This window comes from Peromyscus eremicus, chromosome 4 (assembly GCF_949786415.1).
Source record: "Peromyscus eremicus chromosome 4, PerEre_H2_v1, whole genome shotgun sequence".
NCBI classification, from domain to species: Eukaryota; Metazoa; Chordata; class Mammalia; order Rodentia; family Cricetidae; genus Peromyscus; species Peromyscus eremicus.
The window spans coordinates 6,598,377-6,614,282 of record NC_081419.1 but is presented as its reverse complement, the minus strand read 5'-3'; the positions used below and the strand labels follow the sequence as shown (position 1 = coordinate 6,614,282).

The following is a 15,906-nucleotide window of genomic DNA, read 5'->3' as shown; positions in this document are numbered from 1 at the left end:
AGCCTTAATCAGAGCTGGGCGTTGGGAGGCCTAGTGTCCGGGGCTAGTCTTGCTCCTAACTTGCACCTTAAAACCTCTGGACTTAGCTGGGCGGTGGTGGTGCACGCCTTTAATCCCAGCACTCGGGAGGCAGAGCCAGATGGATTTCTGTGAGTTCGAGGTCAGCCTGGTCTACACAGCGAGATCCAGGAAAGGCACCAAAACTACACAGAGAAACCCTGTCTCGAAAAACAACAGCAACAAAACAAAAACAAAAACAAACCCTCTGGACTTGTTCCCCCATTGGGACAAGGGGGCAAAGTCTCTGCTTTCCCCCTCTCCAGAGTGTGAGGCTTTGGCTACAGGAGCTGGGTGGTCAAGACTCTAAGTTCCCAGGTCCAAGGCATGGTGCAGGCTGCTTCCAGCATTTATTGCTGAATGGTCTCCTTCACCCCCTTCACCCCATGAGCCTCAATTTCTCTGTCTGTAAAAAGAGAATACCAACATTTTTTAATAGTAAATGAGCTAATGGGAGAGGAGGGGGAGTCCTTTCTCTAAACAGGGTACAGCACCATCACCGGATAGGGCTGAGTATTAGTTAGGGGATGCTGCCCTCCTGTGGCTAAAGCAGAAACTGCAGGCTAGCTCCTGGGTATCGCTGGAAAACTGTTGTGGGCTCATGCCCATTGTCCAGAGGAGAACGCAGACAGGGGGAGTCGAGTCACTCGGTGTGCATCTCCACCCACTGACAGAGGCGACGGGCGTAGAGAGCCGGGCTGACCGTGGAGAAGGACTGGCCTGGATAGCGCATCATTTTCCACAGATGCTCCAGCCGTTTGCGAAGCCCATAGACGGTGGTCAGATCCACCAAGCCCAGAAAATAACGTTGGTCTGGCCCGTCCAAGACATGGAGGGCGTTGGGGACGTCGGGCAGCAGCCGGCGGTTCTGGTCCTCCGCCCCCCACGAGTTTGGTGCACCATGTACGGACCTAGGTGTGGGAATAGGATAAAGCTGTCCCCTCCCAACCAGCGAGCCTAGGAGGCTGAGGAATAGCGTACTTGACCGGCAGGCACTGGCCACAGTGGCTGCTGAGCCCTTGAAATACAGCCTAAACTGAACTTCAAAGTCAGCAGTGAGGGGCTGGAGAGCTGGCTCAGCCATCTTACTGTTCTTGTAGAGGACCAGAGTTCAGCTCCCAGCATACACCAAGAGTCCCTCAAAACTGCCTGTAACTCCTGAATCCCCGGCTCCACGGGATTCAACGCCATCTTCTGGCCTCCGCAGGCCGTGCACTCATATTCACACATGTAACTTAAAAATAAAATCTTTAAAAAAGGCAGTATTGAAAAATAATGCAAACGATCTCATCAACTTTTAGGTTGATGAAATAAAATAAAATTTGAAAATTTTTTTTGGATTTTTGAGACAAGGTTTCTTTGTGTAACAGCCCTGGCTGTCCTGGAACTCACTCAAATTCTGGCCTTGAATTCAGAGATCCACCTGCCTCTGCCTCCCAAGTGCTGGGAATTAAAGACGTGCACCACCACATGCGGCATAATCAAATATATTGATTCAATATTATTATTTTTAAAGGTATGGGTTTTTACGTTTATTTATTTTTATCTTATGTACATTAGTATTTTGCCATGGGTGTTGGGTCCCCTGGAACTGGAGTTATAGACAGTTGTGAGCTGCCATGTCAGTGCTGGGAATTGAACACAGGTCCCCTGGAAGAGCAGTCAGTGCTTTTAACCACTGAGCCATCTCTACAGCCCCCTCAATATTATTTTTTAAATTTTTGGTCCCCCCCCCTTTTAAGACAGGGTTCCTCTGTGTAACAGACCTGGCTGTGCTAGAACTCACTCTATAGACCAGACTGGCCTCGAACTCACAGAGATCCGCCTGCCTCTGCCTCCCGAGTGCTGGGATTAAAGGCGTGTGCTACCATGCCCAGCTACCAGCGCCCCCCCCCCCCTTTTTTTTTTTTAAAAAAAAAACTTTATAAATGAGGCTACCAGGTAAAAAATTGATTCTATATTTCAAAGACTCAGCAGCCACTTGTGGCCTATGAATGAGACATAGGGCTGTAGATTGAATTATATTTCTGTTGGGGAAGACCAATTTCAAGCATTTCGGTCATGCAACCTGGCCCTCATCTTGTATCTCCTAAACCTCTGTTTGTGGGTAGTCCAATCGTAGAAGCCTTAGGCTCATAGAGCTGAAGAACTGAGAACAGTCTAGCCCCAGTTTGTAGGCCTGTGATCTCTCTTAGGTGCAGGTTCCCTCGTTGCCAAATCCCAGGAAAAGCAAGTTCAACTTTTCTACCTTGTCCTGGAGGGGACGCTATAGGGCAGTGGTTCTCAACCTTCCTAACGCTGCGACCCTTTAGTACAGTTCTCACATTGTGGTGGCCCCCAACCATAAGATTATTTTCATTGCTACTTTGTAACTTTGCTACTGGTATGAAACATAACGTAAATATCTGATATGCAGGGTATCTGGTATGCAGCCCAAAGGGGTCAAGACCCACAGGTTGAGAACCACTGCTATAGAGCTATGCTGAGGGCGGGCTCTTGGAGAAAAGACAACCAATTAGAGAAGAGCCCCATTACAGTACGGACCAGTCAAAATGGGTGGCAGAAGAGCCTGGGCGGGATTAACCTGGAAGCTGGGGAGGTGTGGGGCAGCGATGAAGAGCCTATTGGGAAATACTCAACATGATGACTATCTCATGCACACTGGGACTTGGCAGGGGGCAAGACCTGGCTTGAATGACACTGCTCCATGGATGCTCCTTCAACATCTGGTCCAGGCGTGCTTGGGCTGGGACTGTGGAGAGTCTGGATCCTGCTCCAATCTCCTTCACCCCAAAGCCTCTGCCATAGATGGAGCAGGAACAGAAACTGCATGAAAGCTGAGGACATCCTCTCTTTCACTTCCCCGGCCATGCGTCAGACCAATGGGCTTGGGTTCAGGGTTGGTGCTATTTGAGACAGGGTCTCAGACAGTGGCTGACCTCAAACTCAGAAATCCACCTGCCTCTGTCTCCGAGTGCTGGGATTAAAGGTCTGCTTTAAAGACCACATTCAGCAGGATTGGCCTCTTAAATGACCTTTCTGTTCAAGCACAGGGGTGAGCCTGGGAGAACTGCTATGGGACTAGGAGCCTTTTGACATCCCTCGCCTGCTCTGAGCTTGATTGTCACACCCGGAAGGTAAGAAACAGTCATGATCAACATGGACAGAGTGACAGTTACTTCTACACAGGACACATGATGCCAGTGGAGATGACTTCGGAGGTCTAGAGACGGAATGACTGGGTAAGAGGGCACAAAACTAAATGGGTCTTGTCCCTGCTCAGAAACCTCTGGTGGCCCCATAGGTCCTGCCAGAACATAGCAGAGTGCTCAAACCATCATTAAAACCTTGTCCGGCTGGGCAGTGGTGGCGGCGCACGCCTTTAATCCCAGCTGGTCTACAAAGTGAGATCCAGGAAAGGCGCAAAGCTACACAGAGAAACCCTGTCTCAAAAAAACAAAATAAACCTTGTCCGGTTAGGGCCCTTCAGTTCTGTCCTCTGCTGTGGTCAATCTGGGTCCCTTGCCTCCAGCACACACACACACACACACACACACACACACACACACACGAGTCCTTCGCAGTCTTCAAGCCTGGGCCATGCCATCAGAGGAAAGGGAGTCTTACACTTACTCCTCTCTTTCCACACCCGTCTTGTCATCACACCTGGAGGCAGGGCTCACCTGATTGTGCGGAAAATGCTTCCACGGTCCTTTTGGCCCTTTTCGTCTTTGTGGAGAAGCTGAAAGGCCACCAGGAGACTGTAGTCCAGCACATTGAGGTCCCGCAGGAAGGCGGTGTCCAGCTCTATCTGGCGGAGGAACCAGCTCCGCTGGGGTCCTGTGAGAGCACCAGACCCCAGCTGAGTCCTCCTGTGGTGGCTGCACCTGCACTTGCCCCAAAAGTGGGAACCTCACTGCCATTCCCGGCCGGTGACTTGCCGTGCACCCCATTTGTGGGAGTCTAGAGCAAGGATCGGAGTCCTGGGCTGCTAAGAATCTGGGCAAAGTACTAGGGACCCCCTTCCAAACCTCACCCTGAGTGGAGGAAGAGGAGATAGTGACTATCATGTGACTCACCCAGGTTAATGGTCTTTCCCTGAAAGTTGAGGTCCTTCAGCACCAGGAGAAGGGGGCTGCCCTCAGGAACTGGCTCCACCCAGCGGCTCAGCTCGCAGGCCTTGATGTCATACCTGGGAGGAGGTAGGGGACACGCAGAAATCACTGGAAGCAAGAGCTTCCCAGATGTGATTGTTCCTGTATGGGCTAAATCACTAGGGATGACACTTCCTGACACCTCCAAACCTCAGCACCCCCTTAGACTGTGCCCATGTTAGAGATGAGAATCAGAGGCTCAGCACCCCCTTAGACTGTGCCCATGTTAGAGATGAAGAATCAGAGGCTCAGCACCCCCTTAGACCGTGCCCATGTTAGAGATGAGAATCAGAGGCTCAGCACCCCCTTAGACTGTGCCCATGTTAGAGATGGAGAAATAGAGGCTCAGCACCCCCTTAGACTGTGCCCATGTTAGAGATGAGAATCAGAGGCTCAGCACCCCCTTAGACTGTGCCCATGTTAGAGATGGAGAAATAGAGGCGCAAGCATCTCTTTAACCTGCCTGTGTCACAGGGTAAGCAAAGAACAGAACAAGGATTTGAACTCAGGCCTTTGCAAGTCCAACCCAGGCGTAAGCCCTGCCTTGCCTGTTTCTCAGTATCTTGTCTGCCAGGAGAGGATCTCACCAGTAGGGTGGATCTGTTCTCCAATTTCAACTACATTTATTTATTTGTTTGTTTGTTTGTTTGTTTATTTATTTATTTATCTATCTTTTATTTATTTATTTATTTATTTATTTATTTATTTATTTATTTATTTAGAGGCAGGGTTTCTCTCTGTAACAGGCCTGACTATTCTGGAACTTGCTTTGTAGATCAGGCTGGCCTTGAATTTACAGAGATCCTCCTGCCTCTGCCTCCTGAGTGCTGGGATTAAAGGTGTGTGCCACCAATGCCCGGCCATTTATTTATTTCTATGTGCATGTGAGTGCATGGTGCCTGTATATGACTTGAAAGAGTTGGATATGGCTTTCTACCATGTGAGTCCTGGGGACTGAATTCGGGTCCTCAGGCTCGCGTGCAGGTGGTTTGATTGACTGAACCATATCACCTGTCCTGTTTTCTGATTCTATTAGACTGCCTCAGTTTATCAACTGTTAAATGAAGGTGGTACAGTGGCCTGTGGTCCCAGTACTGGGGAGATAAGGCAGAGAATGGAAGGCTGGAAACTAACCTGGACTACGGAGACTGTTTCAAACTAAAAATTAAACAAAAAAGATCTGGAGGGAGCCGTAGCTCAGTGGTGAGCCTAACATGTACAAAACACTGGGTTCTGTCCCGATACTGGCCCCTCAAAAGAGAAAAGAACGCAAACAACTTAACGCATTTTTAAGAGAAGTGGGTGGTGGAGAGCTCTGTCTCCTGCCTACGGGATCTTGGGAGGATCAGTTCTTCCTGGGCCTATTTCGGGTCTAGCGGGTAAGAATCGGAGCCTCAGATGTCACCTTCCCTGTGGCATCGGAACTGTGTACCGCTTCAGATGGTCTCACCTCTCAGAGATGCGGCTGGGAGGGTAGAAGACGCTCTGCATGATGATGAAGTACGTCTGGGGACAGGGATGGCGAGTGAGGGAAGCCCGGATCTCACCCTCCAGCAGCCCCCAACTGCTGACCCACCTCGCCTGTGCCACACCCACCTTTTTCCCTCGAGCCACGCGCAGACTGTGCACTCCTGGAAGAGGACAAGGCACCAGGTGAAGGCTCTAACTCCGCAATCGCGGATCCGTGTGACCGGAGCTCCCTGCTCCAGGCCACGCATCTTCCTTAAGACCCACCGCATACCTGAGCCTGTCACTCCAGTCCCGTCCCAGACTCCCTTCTGAATCTGTGTCCCTTGTGAATCAGTGAGGTCCTACCCGGAAACACGGGCCCGAGACGATCCATCCCAAATCGGCCACTTTGGGCTCCGCCCCGTCCACAGACCCCTCCCTCCCCAGGCACTTTGCGGTTTAGGACCCTCCTCCAGCCGCGTACCCAGCAATCGTGCCAGCAACGTGTGTGGGTGCCGCCGCAGGTGCTGCACGTAGCGGGGCAGGTGGGCGAGCAGCACCTGCACCTCGTGGCGCCTCTGGGTCTTCAGGAAGAAGCGCTGGTCGTGGCTGCCGGTGAGAAAGAGCAGTCACTGTCCAGGCTTGGCTGGAGCAGTTCTGACCCAGTCTCTTTCGTGCCCCTACTTTTGCATGAGCATGGATGTGTCTGGCCGCCCTCCCTCGCTTCATCCCACCTTCCTCCGGCCCTGCTCCTCTCTGCCCATGGCCATTCCGCCAGCCTGGAACCGAGCCCCCACCCCGCCCCACCCTGGCTGCAAGCTCACGACAGAAAGAAGCTGGCTTTGCTCTTGGAGGTGCTGATAAATTGAAGGTAGGGGCCACCGGGGCCCAGAGTAGCCTGATAGTCTTCTTCAGCCAGACCTAGGTATTGCCTCAGACGTGCAAAAGCTGGACCGGCCAGGGTTCCCAGCTCGAAGCCCTGTAGGGGAGAGAGTAGCCCCAAGGCAGTCCACCCACGTGGGTCCAGGTGTATGCAGCTGCCCCTGGTTCCGGAGAGGCAGGATCCGGCAAGGTCCTGAGAACAAGCCATCACTGCCACTGACAGCTAAGGAGGAAGGAACCAAGGCAGACTCCAGTTCCTTCTGGGCTCCTTACCTCTTGGTGAACCTGGGTCATGACTTCCGAGAAATCCTTCTGGGTGGGAGGTCCCTGCAGGGGTGGGTAGAGGGGTTCAGAGAAAGTCAGGGTCTGCCATCACCTACCCAGAGATTTTGCGTACAACACCTGGCCTTGTCCATTACTTTATCAAACAGGGACCCTATGAGTCTTGCTAGCAATTGGGCTTCTGGTTAACCCAGGGCTGGAGGAAGGATGGCGGGGCCCCATGGGTGAGTCTTCAGGACCAGGCTGTGAGTTCAAGCCTGCTACATGCTTTCAAACACTCATTCTGGCTGTGTACAACCAGATTACACCCCAGCAGAAGGAAATGCCCCTAAAGTCAAGTGATCTGCCAGGTGTACCCAGGAGAACCGGACTGGGCAAGGTGACCTCTGAGCAGAAACCTGAAGGGGATGGATTGGAGGAACAGGGTCCTCAGTACTGGCAGTCAGGGCAGGGTAGGAGGATTCAGGTGTTTAGAGCCCAGAACTGAAATGGATGAGACTGGACAGGCAGCCCGGCCAGTCTTCAGGCTGTACTCAGTCTCAAGGAACCATAGGAGATTTTCTGCAGGTGATGAAGTCAGGCTGTGGTCTAGGGAATTTCCTCCAGCCTGGCTGGACTGTGCACACACAGACAACATACAGGCTCACCCGCCTGCTGGGTTGCTGAGTTGGCAGTTAGGTGACCCTGTCTGCTGAGCCAGCGTGGCCCAGCCTGACAGGCTCCAGGGAGGATGGGCTGGGTTAGGCTGGGTGGGGGTAGGGGCCCTTGTTAACTCTGCAAGCTAGCAGGGCCTGGGGAGGGGGCTCAGTAATCAGTGGGTAGTAACCCCTCCACCCATTATACAGATGGGGATACTGAGGCCTAGAGAGAGAGAGAGGCCCACCTGAAGCACACATCCACCACTTGAAGCAGGGAGTTCCTTCATACTTCCTAGGCTTTCCAGCTTCCCACCCCAGAATTTCTGCTCCTGACACAAATCCCTGCCTCCCTCTTTTTTGTAGGTCTCTCTGATCCCCAGTGTCACAGTATTAGCAAGACAGATAGCGAGCTGGGTCTCCCTCTTGGGGTTTGAGTGACATGGGATGGACTGGCCATTCACCTTGGGTGGGTTGTCCATGGAGACCTGGGTGGCAGCCCAGAGTCCTTCCTGCAACATCTGCGTCATTCTGTGCAGTTCGTGCCCTGGACTGATCTCAAACAGGCCTACTCGATTCTGCTTGTCTCGGAGGCTCAACAAGAAGCCACGGTGACTCCCTGAGGCAATTGGCCTGTTTCCGGCCTCCAGGGAGGGGGCCGGGGTCTGATGGGAAGAGGTACAGGAAACAAAGAGCATGTAGTGGTGTCTCCAAAGGAAAATGCACGGGTTCAAATCCTTCTTTCACTCATTCGAAATCTTCTCTTTATCTTTCTCTTCCTCAGCCATAAAACACAGGGGTAATGCTATAGCCACTCTCCAGGTGTTGAGGGGCCACACGGCACCCGGCACATGGTATCCAAATAGGATGTAGACAGAGCATGCTCCCCCCCCCACGTTCTTTTTTATTTATTCTATGTGCCTTTCACATCATGGGTCTTGATCCCATCCATTTCCCTGTCCTGCATCCGCCCCAGAGCATGCCTTCTATAGTCAAGCCCAGTTGAGTCTGACTGGCTCGGAGGCCGCCTGACCTTAGGTCAATCGGGCCTTTCCCCCACGTTATCTGCTACTGTTGTGCCTGAGCTGCCTTCCCATGAAGCCTTGCCAGCAGGCGCTAGGATGCTGGCAGATCCATCCTATTCCTCCTCTGTGCTGTGTTCTGTGCCAGCAAGAAGGGTCAAATGGATGCTGAAATCATACCAGTTAACCCATTGCTAGTGGAGACCCATCATATGCTCAAAGCTGAGAGCTTGAGCTCTTAACAGCCTTATGGAAGAGCTTATCACCCCCATTTTCCTGAGGAGGAAACTGAGGAAGACCTGGGGAGAAGAGACACCCACCGGATCACCACCCCCTTTATACCTGCACCCATGTGGGGCGTGTCCTGGTTTTTCCAGAGCAAAGTCCCACCCTGACTGAGATGGAGGCGTGTCCACACCTCTGGCCAAGAGGAAGGCGGGACCTGCTCACTCACCCTTCCCTTTTCTGTCCCGGTTCGGTCCGCATCTACCTCGCGGGGCCCAGGGCTTGGAGCGGCCATCGCCCCCAGCTGCAGCTTTTCTGGCTTTTGCTGTGTCCCCGAGGCCCCGGTGCAGGAATCAAGTTCCACCTCTGCATTGCGAAAGGCCAATCGCAAGGCTCCTATCACGGTTATGCCCAATCCGCGAAGCGGGCTCTGGCCTTGGCTGGTGGATTCCACGTCCGCGGCTGCAGCATCCGCGGGACCCTGGTCCTGGCCGGGCGGGGCCGCCGAGCGTTGACTGGGCTGCCGGAGAATGGGCTTTCTGGTCACGGTTGTGCCCGATCTGGGAATGGAGCTCTGGCTTTTGCCTGAGTGTTCCACCTCCGTTGATGAAACATCTTCCGGACTCTGGTCCTGGCTGGACGGGGCCGCTGGGCGTTGGCTGGGATGCTGGAGACAGAGCTCTCTTTTCACTTTCCTTCTGGACCGACGACGTGGTTTTCTGGTGCTGGTTCTGGAGGCAGGTAGCCTAAGTCGTGAGCCTCGGATCTTTGTAGACATGGAATTCCCATTGACTGTCTCTCTAGTGAAGAAACTAAACGCATAGAAAGAAATGACCGACTATCGCCAGGTCGTACAGAAGTCAGCACATCCTTCCATATGATTTGAAGCACCCACTGGGGGCCAGAGCGGAGCCAGATTCCGGAGATTTCGTGGTGAACTAGCCGGAGGGACACAGCTCTAGCCTGATCTTTTAAAAGCATAGACAGGATGATGTCACCCTTGTACTTTAAGCCTCGAGTGACTTGTCTTGGCAGTAGAACAGAATTCAAACTCCTCACCGTGGCCCAGGCCATCTGCCCTGCTCTAGATTTGACTCCAAACACCTGCCTGCCCTGAGCCCCGCTGCAAGCTCCCTCCTCTAGGCTTTCCCCTTCCTGTCTGGACTTTTACTTGCCTTGATCCTTCTCGCCACCTTGCAGGACTCTATGCACTTCCCCCTCACTCTGGACTACATGGACCTTTATTCTCATCACCCTTGACATGAGCAGAGATTGTCTTGCTCATGTATTGGTTTATTACATCAAACCTCCTAAAATGGGAGTGCCACCAGGGCAGGAGCCACACGGACCTCACTTCCTGCCTCAGTGCCCTGCACAAACTGGTGCTTGAGAAGCAAGGATCGGAATGACGGGATTGGGGGAGCACAGGCCTTGATGCGTGCCCACAAGTAAAAGACCACAGGGGCTGTAGTAATTATAGTCGCTGTCATGAGCCTTGGGACACGGGGAGGGACGACCCAGAGGAACTGGAGGTGAAGGGGAGAAGGATGTTAGATGTGCTGGCTTCAGAATGTTTATTCATCTTTAAAATTACCTACCTATATGTGTGCATACGTGTGGGGGCAGTGGCATCTACACGCGTCAGGGGCTGGAATGCAGGCATTTGGAAGTTACTTAATGTGGGCGTTAGCACTGAACTCTGGAGAACTGCTAAGACATGGTTCCAGCCCGATAAGTACTTTTTTTTTTTTTTTGGTTTTTTCGAGACAGGGTTTCTCTGTGTAGCTTTGCGCCTTTTCCTGGAACTCACTTGGTAGCCCAGGCTGGCCTCGAACTCACAGAGATCCGCCTGGCTCTGCTTCCCGAGTGCTGGGATTAAAGGTGTGCACCACCACCGCCCGGCCCGATAGGTACTTTTGAGAAGCCATCAGGAGCCAGAGTAGTAGGGAAGCGCAGAGCTGAGACCCTCACTTTTTTAGGGACAGGTGGCTCTGTATCCAAAAAGGGGGCTGGAGAGAGCATGAGAAAAGGGGAGTGAGAACTGATACAACTTGAGGTTATGTAGATGAGAGAATGGGGGAAGGAGCCACGGTGAGGGACACAAGCTTGCCGAGCACACATGAACCCTACATTCAAACCCCAGGTGTGGTGTCCCAACCTTGGAGTCCCAGCCCTGGGGAAATGGAGACAAAAAAGGATCAGAAGTTCAAGGCCATCCTCACCTACATAGTTTAATGCCAGCCTGGGCTCCACAAGACCCTCAAGTGTGCCAGGCTTCTGTTGACTCCCCAGCTGTGACTTTTACCCAGTCAGGACCATGTCTGTCCCAGTCCCTGCTTTACCCTATGTCTAGCATAAGGCCAGCACAGAGGCAGCACCTGAGGTACCCTCACTGCTCAACTAGGCAATCTCGGAAGCTCCTCCAGCCAGTCTCCCCAAAGCAAGGACAGCAGAGAGATAAACACCATGATCAACATTTATTTGTAAGTTTTCCCAAACAGGCCAGCTGGGATCTGGGGCGGCTGCCTGGATGTCTCTGGGTTCTGTGGTCTGTCAGTCTTTCCCTAGGGCTTTCTGGGTCCAGAAGTCCTCACGGGGTCTGGACAGTGTCAGACTCAGAAGAGCTGCCGTGTGAAGGGACAGGGTTTGTACAGAGGCAGGGAGCTGCACACAACCTGGAGCCTGCTCCGTCTATCAGCACGTGACAAGGGGAAAACGGAGAGAGAGCGGAACCCAGTGGGAGTGGCAGGGAGCTTTGACTGGTGGGCAGGACCAGCAATGTTCAGACCCTGAGCCTGAAGGGGGCGAGGGAGAGGTCCCAATCCCCCTTCCTCTCGACTTCTGGAAGGACAAGTAAGAGAGGAGGGCTCGTTTGTCAGGGTTGAGTTGTAAGCAGCTCCGCCTCCCGAAGAGGGTTTCAGCACAGCCAGGATGACTGTCTTGCAGGCTGTGACCCTTGGTCCCTTCCCTGGAGGAGATATGGAGAAGGCTCTGGTAGTCTCATCCCTGCTGGACCTTCACTGAGCCTTCTTGGTCACCCTCTGGCTCTTCAGCATCACGTAGGTGATGAACAATCCTGGAACACACAGAGCGAAAGGACTGGGAGAACTCAAGTGAAGGCTGGACGACCAGGGCAAGGTGACCCACATGCAAGGCCGGGCTCCCAAACCAGCACCCTGCGGGCGTACCTTCCCAGTCATTCCTCAAGCCACACAGCCACTCAGGGACAGTCAGCCATCACCGAGTGAACACAGGTGCTTTGTTCGGCTTCAGGTTTCATGGGGAATGATCTACCCAGCCATCTACGCATATATCTGCCCTCCTACCTAGCAGCACCCCATCCCATCATCCATCCTCCGAACCACTCTGCTAGCACTAGCTCAGGGCCGCTCTGGTGCTAGAGCTTAGAACGCTGTCATGATGGAGACACAGTCCCCAACCCATAGAAGCAGTAAGAGATGCAAGGTGACGGGGGGGTGGGGGTGGGGGTGGGGGGGGGTGGGGTGGGGGGGGTGTGTGGCGGCTGAGGGGTGAACAGTGAAGATGAAGAGAAGGCTGGGACAGGAAACGGGGGGGGGGGGGGGCCGTGCCCTTACTGCCCCAAGAGCCTGAAGCATTGGGAGGACCAGAGGGGTTTCTGCCTGTGGCCTTTGAGGAGGAACGGGAAAACCCCAGGGAGAGGTGGGGACAAGTAGCTTCTAAGCAGATGTACAGCAAGTGCCAAAGTGTGGAAGCACACCGCGGTGAGTGGCCAGCCTTCCAGACACCCTGCCCGGGATCAGGAGACCTTTGGAGAATGGGAGACTTACCCACAAACAGGAGTAACAGGAGGCCTGTGGCCAGTGGGATGAGGACAGCATAGGCGCGAGGCAGGAAGTACTTGTGGATGACATGCTGGCTGTCAATGAACGGCTGCCCCCGAGGGAAGAGCTCGGTGAGTACTGCTCATCCTACCCAGACCCAATGGGAAGCCATCCCACCTCCTCTGTCCAAGGGGCTGAACCCATTGACAGAATGGGTACTGAGGACCTGCCCTGATGGCATCCCTAGCCTAGCAAAGAATCTATGAGGAATTCCCAAGGCGTTCCCAGCCTTGGCTCTTCTGGGTATGGATACGTATTTTGACAAGTCTCATTATATTATCTCAGGTAGCCTGGAACTACAGCCTTAGCCTTCTGAGTGCTGGAAATCATTCTTTTTGTTTCCTGAGGCAGGGTCTCATGACATAGCCCTGGCTGACCCAGAACTTGCTATGTAGACCAGGCTGGCCTCACAGAGACCCACCGTCCTCTGCCTTTGGAATGCAGGAACTCTAGGTCTTTTTAAATTACTTTATTTTTTGATTTTATATATATGTGCACATGCATGGTATACCTCATCCAAGCCCTGGATCACCAAATCCTAACACTCAAGCAACACTGCTGTTTCAGGCACTTTGGCTGCATCTCCTGGAACTGGAGTTAGAGACAGTTGTAACTGGCCATGGGAGTGCTGGGACTTGAACCCCCAGTCCTCTGGAGGAGCAGCCATTGCTCTTAACCACCGAGCTATCTCTCCAGCCCCCTAATTTTTCTCTCTAAAGGATACTAAGTACTGCAAGATCCCCCTTTTCAAACACAATGCACTTTTAGGCAATAACTAACAAATTTTCCCACATTAAAAAAAAAAAAAGAGAAAGCCTCAAGGTGTTAATAAAAACCACTGGCGATTGCTACACCCAGGAGGTGGGGCTAATCTCACAGTACAGCAGTTGAGAGGCTGCGCCTTACCCTTCTCCCTGCGTCTCAATCTCATCTATAAAATATAGACACCATCAGCAATCATGGTGGAGATTTCGTGAAATTAGGGCAGGCCAAGCATCCAGCAGTGCTTGGCATGCAGAGCTGCTTAAGTCGTGTTAGGAGTCGGTTTGTTAAGAGATCCAGGGCAGGATGAAGGTGAGCTGGGGGGGGGGGGGGAGATGGAGGGCACATACCAAAAGAATCACCCAAGTAGTGTAGTAGGTGAAGATAATCAGGCTGATGGCGACAAGGCCAAATCCCACCGCTTGGTCTGTCCCTGTGGCCTGGAGAAAAAGGAAGGCTCAGCTGGCGAGATGACTCTACGTGCGAGCGCACTAATGGAGGGTCCGCGCAGACGGTTTACACGCCAAGCTTCTCATTCATTCAACAGCTGGACACGGGGGCTGACTAGCAGTGGCTCTCCGGTTTAGGAAGCCGCGCCGGCCCCGTGTCACCTGTCCACCAGCGGTCCGCAGAGCGATCCGGGTTCGGAAAGCCCAAGCCCCCCAACTCCAAAGGAGTCTTCAGGCCTCACCCCTGATATCCCAAAATCACAGATGTACTGCACCCCAAGGCTCACCATCTCCCCAGCGTTTCGCCGGAGCAACAGGACATATCCGGTTCCTGGTTCAGGACTTTCCGCCTTGTAAAGCTAGAGTGGTACGCTGGGAGTTGTAGTCCTTAAACCCGTCCAGGACAGACGTGCGGCTACGTCCCCCACCCCGCCCACTTTGCATGTCGGGAAATGTAGTTTCTGAAGGGAACTATGTAGCTTGGACTTCCTGGTCTTTGTGGCTACAGCACTGTCAAAATCTTCCTTTAAACAACACAGTCCCAAGCCAGAGCAAAATGCATCCCGAGGTTGGAAGTCTCTTTTTTTCCCTTCATGTGGGAAAAGTGAGGCTCAGAAAGCCATAATCTGAGTCAGTGAAGCAGACACCAGAATAAAGGCTGTTTCCTGGTCTGGTCCTGAAATTGTTGGAAGAGATTGTAGAATGATGACATCCCCACCTCCCCCCCACCCCCGCCTAGGAGAGGTGGGGTCAGACAAGCCAGCACGGATGAGGGTTTCCGCTGATACTCCCTTACATTGGCCGGTTGCCTTCCTTTCCCTGCCCTCTTCTAGGTCCTGACTGCCACAGATTGCTGAATGGCCCTGTGTGTCTGCACCTGAGGCAGCAGCTCCCTTTGTGTCCCCACAGTCCCAGGTATTCTAACCAGTTTTTTCCGTGAGTAGCACCCCAAGTCCAGAGTGCCTGAGCTGAATGTCATGGATAAATACTCAAGACAGGGTTTCTCTGTTTAACAGCTCTGGCTATCTTGGAACTTGCTTTGTAGACCAGGCTGGCCTTGAATTTACAGACATCTACTTGCCTCTGCTTTCCAAGTGCTGGGATTAAAGGTATGCGCCACCACCACCTGGCTATGTTCTCTGACCTTTGCTCATGCTCACTCCCCACAAAATAGAACTGAAAATGTTTTTTTAAAAAAAGCAAAGCAGCCGGGCGGTGGTGGCGCACGCCTTTAATCCCAGCACTTGGGAGGCAGAGCCAGGCGGATCTCTGTGAGTTCGAGGCCAGCCTGGTCTACAAAGTGAGTTCCAGGACAGGCTCCAAAGCTACACAGAGAAACCCTGTCTCGAAAAACCAAAAAAAAAAAAAAAAAAAAGCAAAGCTTTGGCAATGGTGGTGCACGCCTTTAATCCCACCACTCAGGAGGCAGAGGCAGGTGGATCTCTGAATTCAAGGACAGCCAGGGCTACACAGAGAAACCCAGTTGGGGGTGGGGGTGGTGAGTTTTTTGTTTGTTTGTTTTGTTTTAAAGGTGTGAGGATTATGACTGGAGGCAGGATTGGAAAACCCTGGCCTCCTAAGCTTTCTCCCGAGGCGAGTCGCCCTGCATATGTAACATATATGGCTAGCTTCTGTTGTTTCGGCCCCCAAGTGAACATGGTAATGAGATAATTAAAAAAACAAACAGCCGGACTGCGGTGGCGCACGCCTTAAATCCCAGCACTCCGGAGGCAGAGCCAGGCGGATCTCTGTGAGTTCGAGGCCAGCCTGGTCTACAGAGCGAGATCCAGGACAGGCACCAAAACAGAGAAACCCTGTCTCGAAAAACCAAACAAACAAACAACAAGACAGTAACAAAAACATCGACGTTTAATCCCCCCCACCAAACATTGACACTAGGCTGATTTCCCATATGACATTATTTTCTACTATAAGCCGAGACAGAGATACAAACAGCCCATGGAATGAGAGCAGTGCTACATTGTTAGAAAGGAGGGAATTAAACAAAAGCAAACCCTCTTCCCCAGTCACCTCCCCACAGAGGAAGACCCGCCTTCTCCATCCTGCCAGACCATGCAGTGTGGTCAGTTGTGGGAGTAACCAGAAAAGAATCCTAAAAATATTGT

General features: G+C 52.7%; 2 protein-coding genes across 4 annotated transcripts; both read right to left on the bottom strand.

The window, feature by feature from the left end:
- Window positions 1-464: 464 nt before the first annotated feature.
- Window positions 465-9,901, bottom strand: Pip5kl1 (phosphatidylinositol-4-phosphate 5-kinase like 1). The gene is given in 12 exon segments (XM_059259043.1): window positions 465-968; window positions 3,741-3,897; window positions 4,137-4,249; window positions 5,662-5,717; window positions 5,808-5,842; window positions 6,145-6,269; window positions 6,485-6,639; window positions 6,816-6,869; window positions 7,924-8,124; window positions 8,830-8,874; window positions 8,877-8,953; window positions 8,956-9,901. Coding segments are annotated over 12 exon segments (1,815 nt in total). The 5' UTR covers window positions 9,485-9,901; the 3' UTR covers window positions 465-700.
- A 1,267-nt stretch (window positions 9,902-11,168) lies between these two features.
- Window positions 11,169-14,203, bottom strand: Dpm2 (dolichyl-phosphate mannosyltransferase subunit 2, regulatory). 3 transcript variants are annotated; one of them, XM_059259042.1, is made up of 4 exons: window positions 14,056-14,203; window positions 13,682-13,771; window positions 12,516-12,618; window positions 11,169-11,782 (listed from the first exon to the last, which is right to left on the bottom strand). In XM_059259042.1, exons 1-4 carry the CDS (start codon window positions 14,068-14,070, stop codon window positions 11,724-11,726), a joined length of 267 nt encoding a protein of 88 aa, XP_059115025.1. In that variant the 5' UTR covers window positions 14,071-14,203; the 3' UTR covers window positions 11,169-11,723. The 3 variants fall into 3 exon arrangements, with proteins under 3 accessions (XP_059115025.1, XP_059115023.1, XP_059115024.1); XM_059259040.1 differs by having other exon boundaries at window positions 11,169-11,674; XM_059259041.1 differs by having other exon boundaries at window positions 11,169-11,674; window positions 14,068-14,203.
- Between the last annotated feature and the right edge of the window lie 1,703 nt (window positions 14,204-15,906).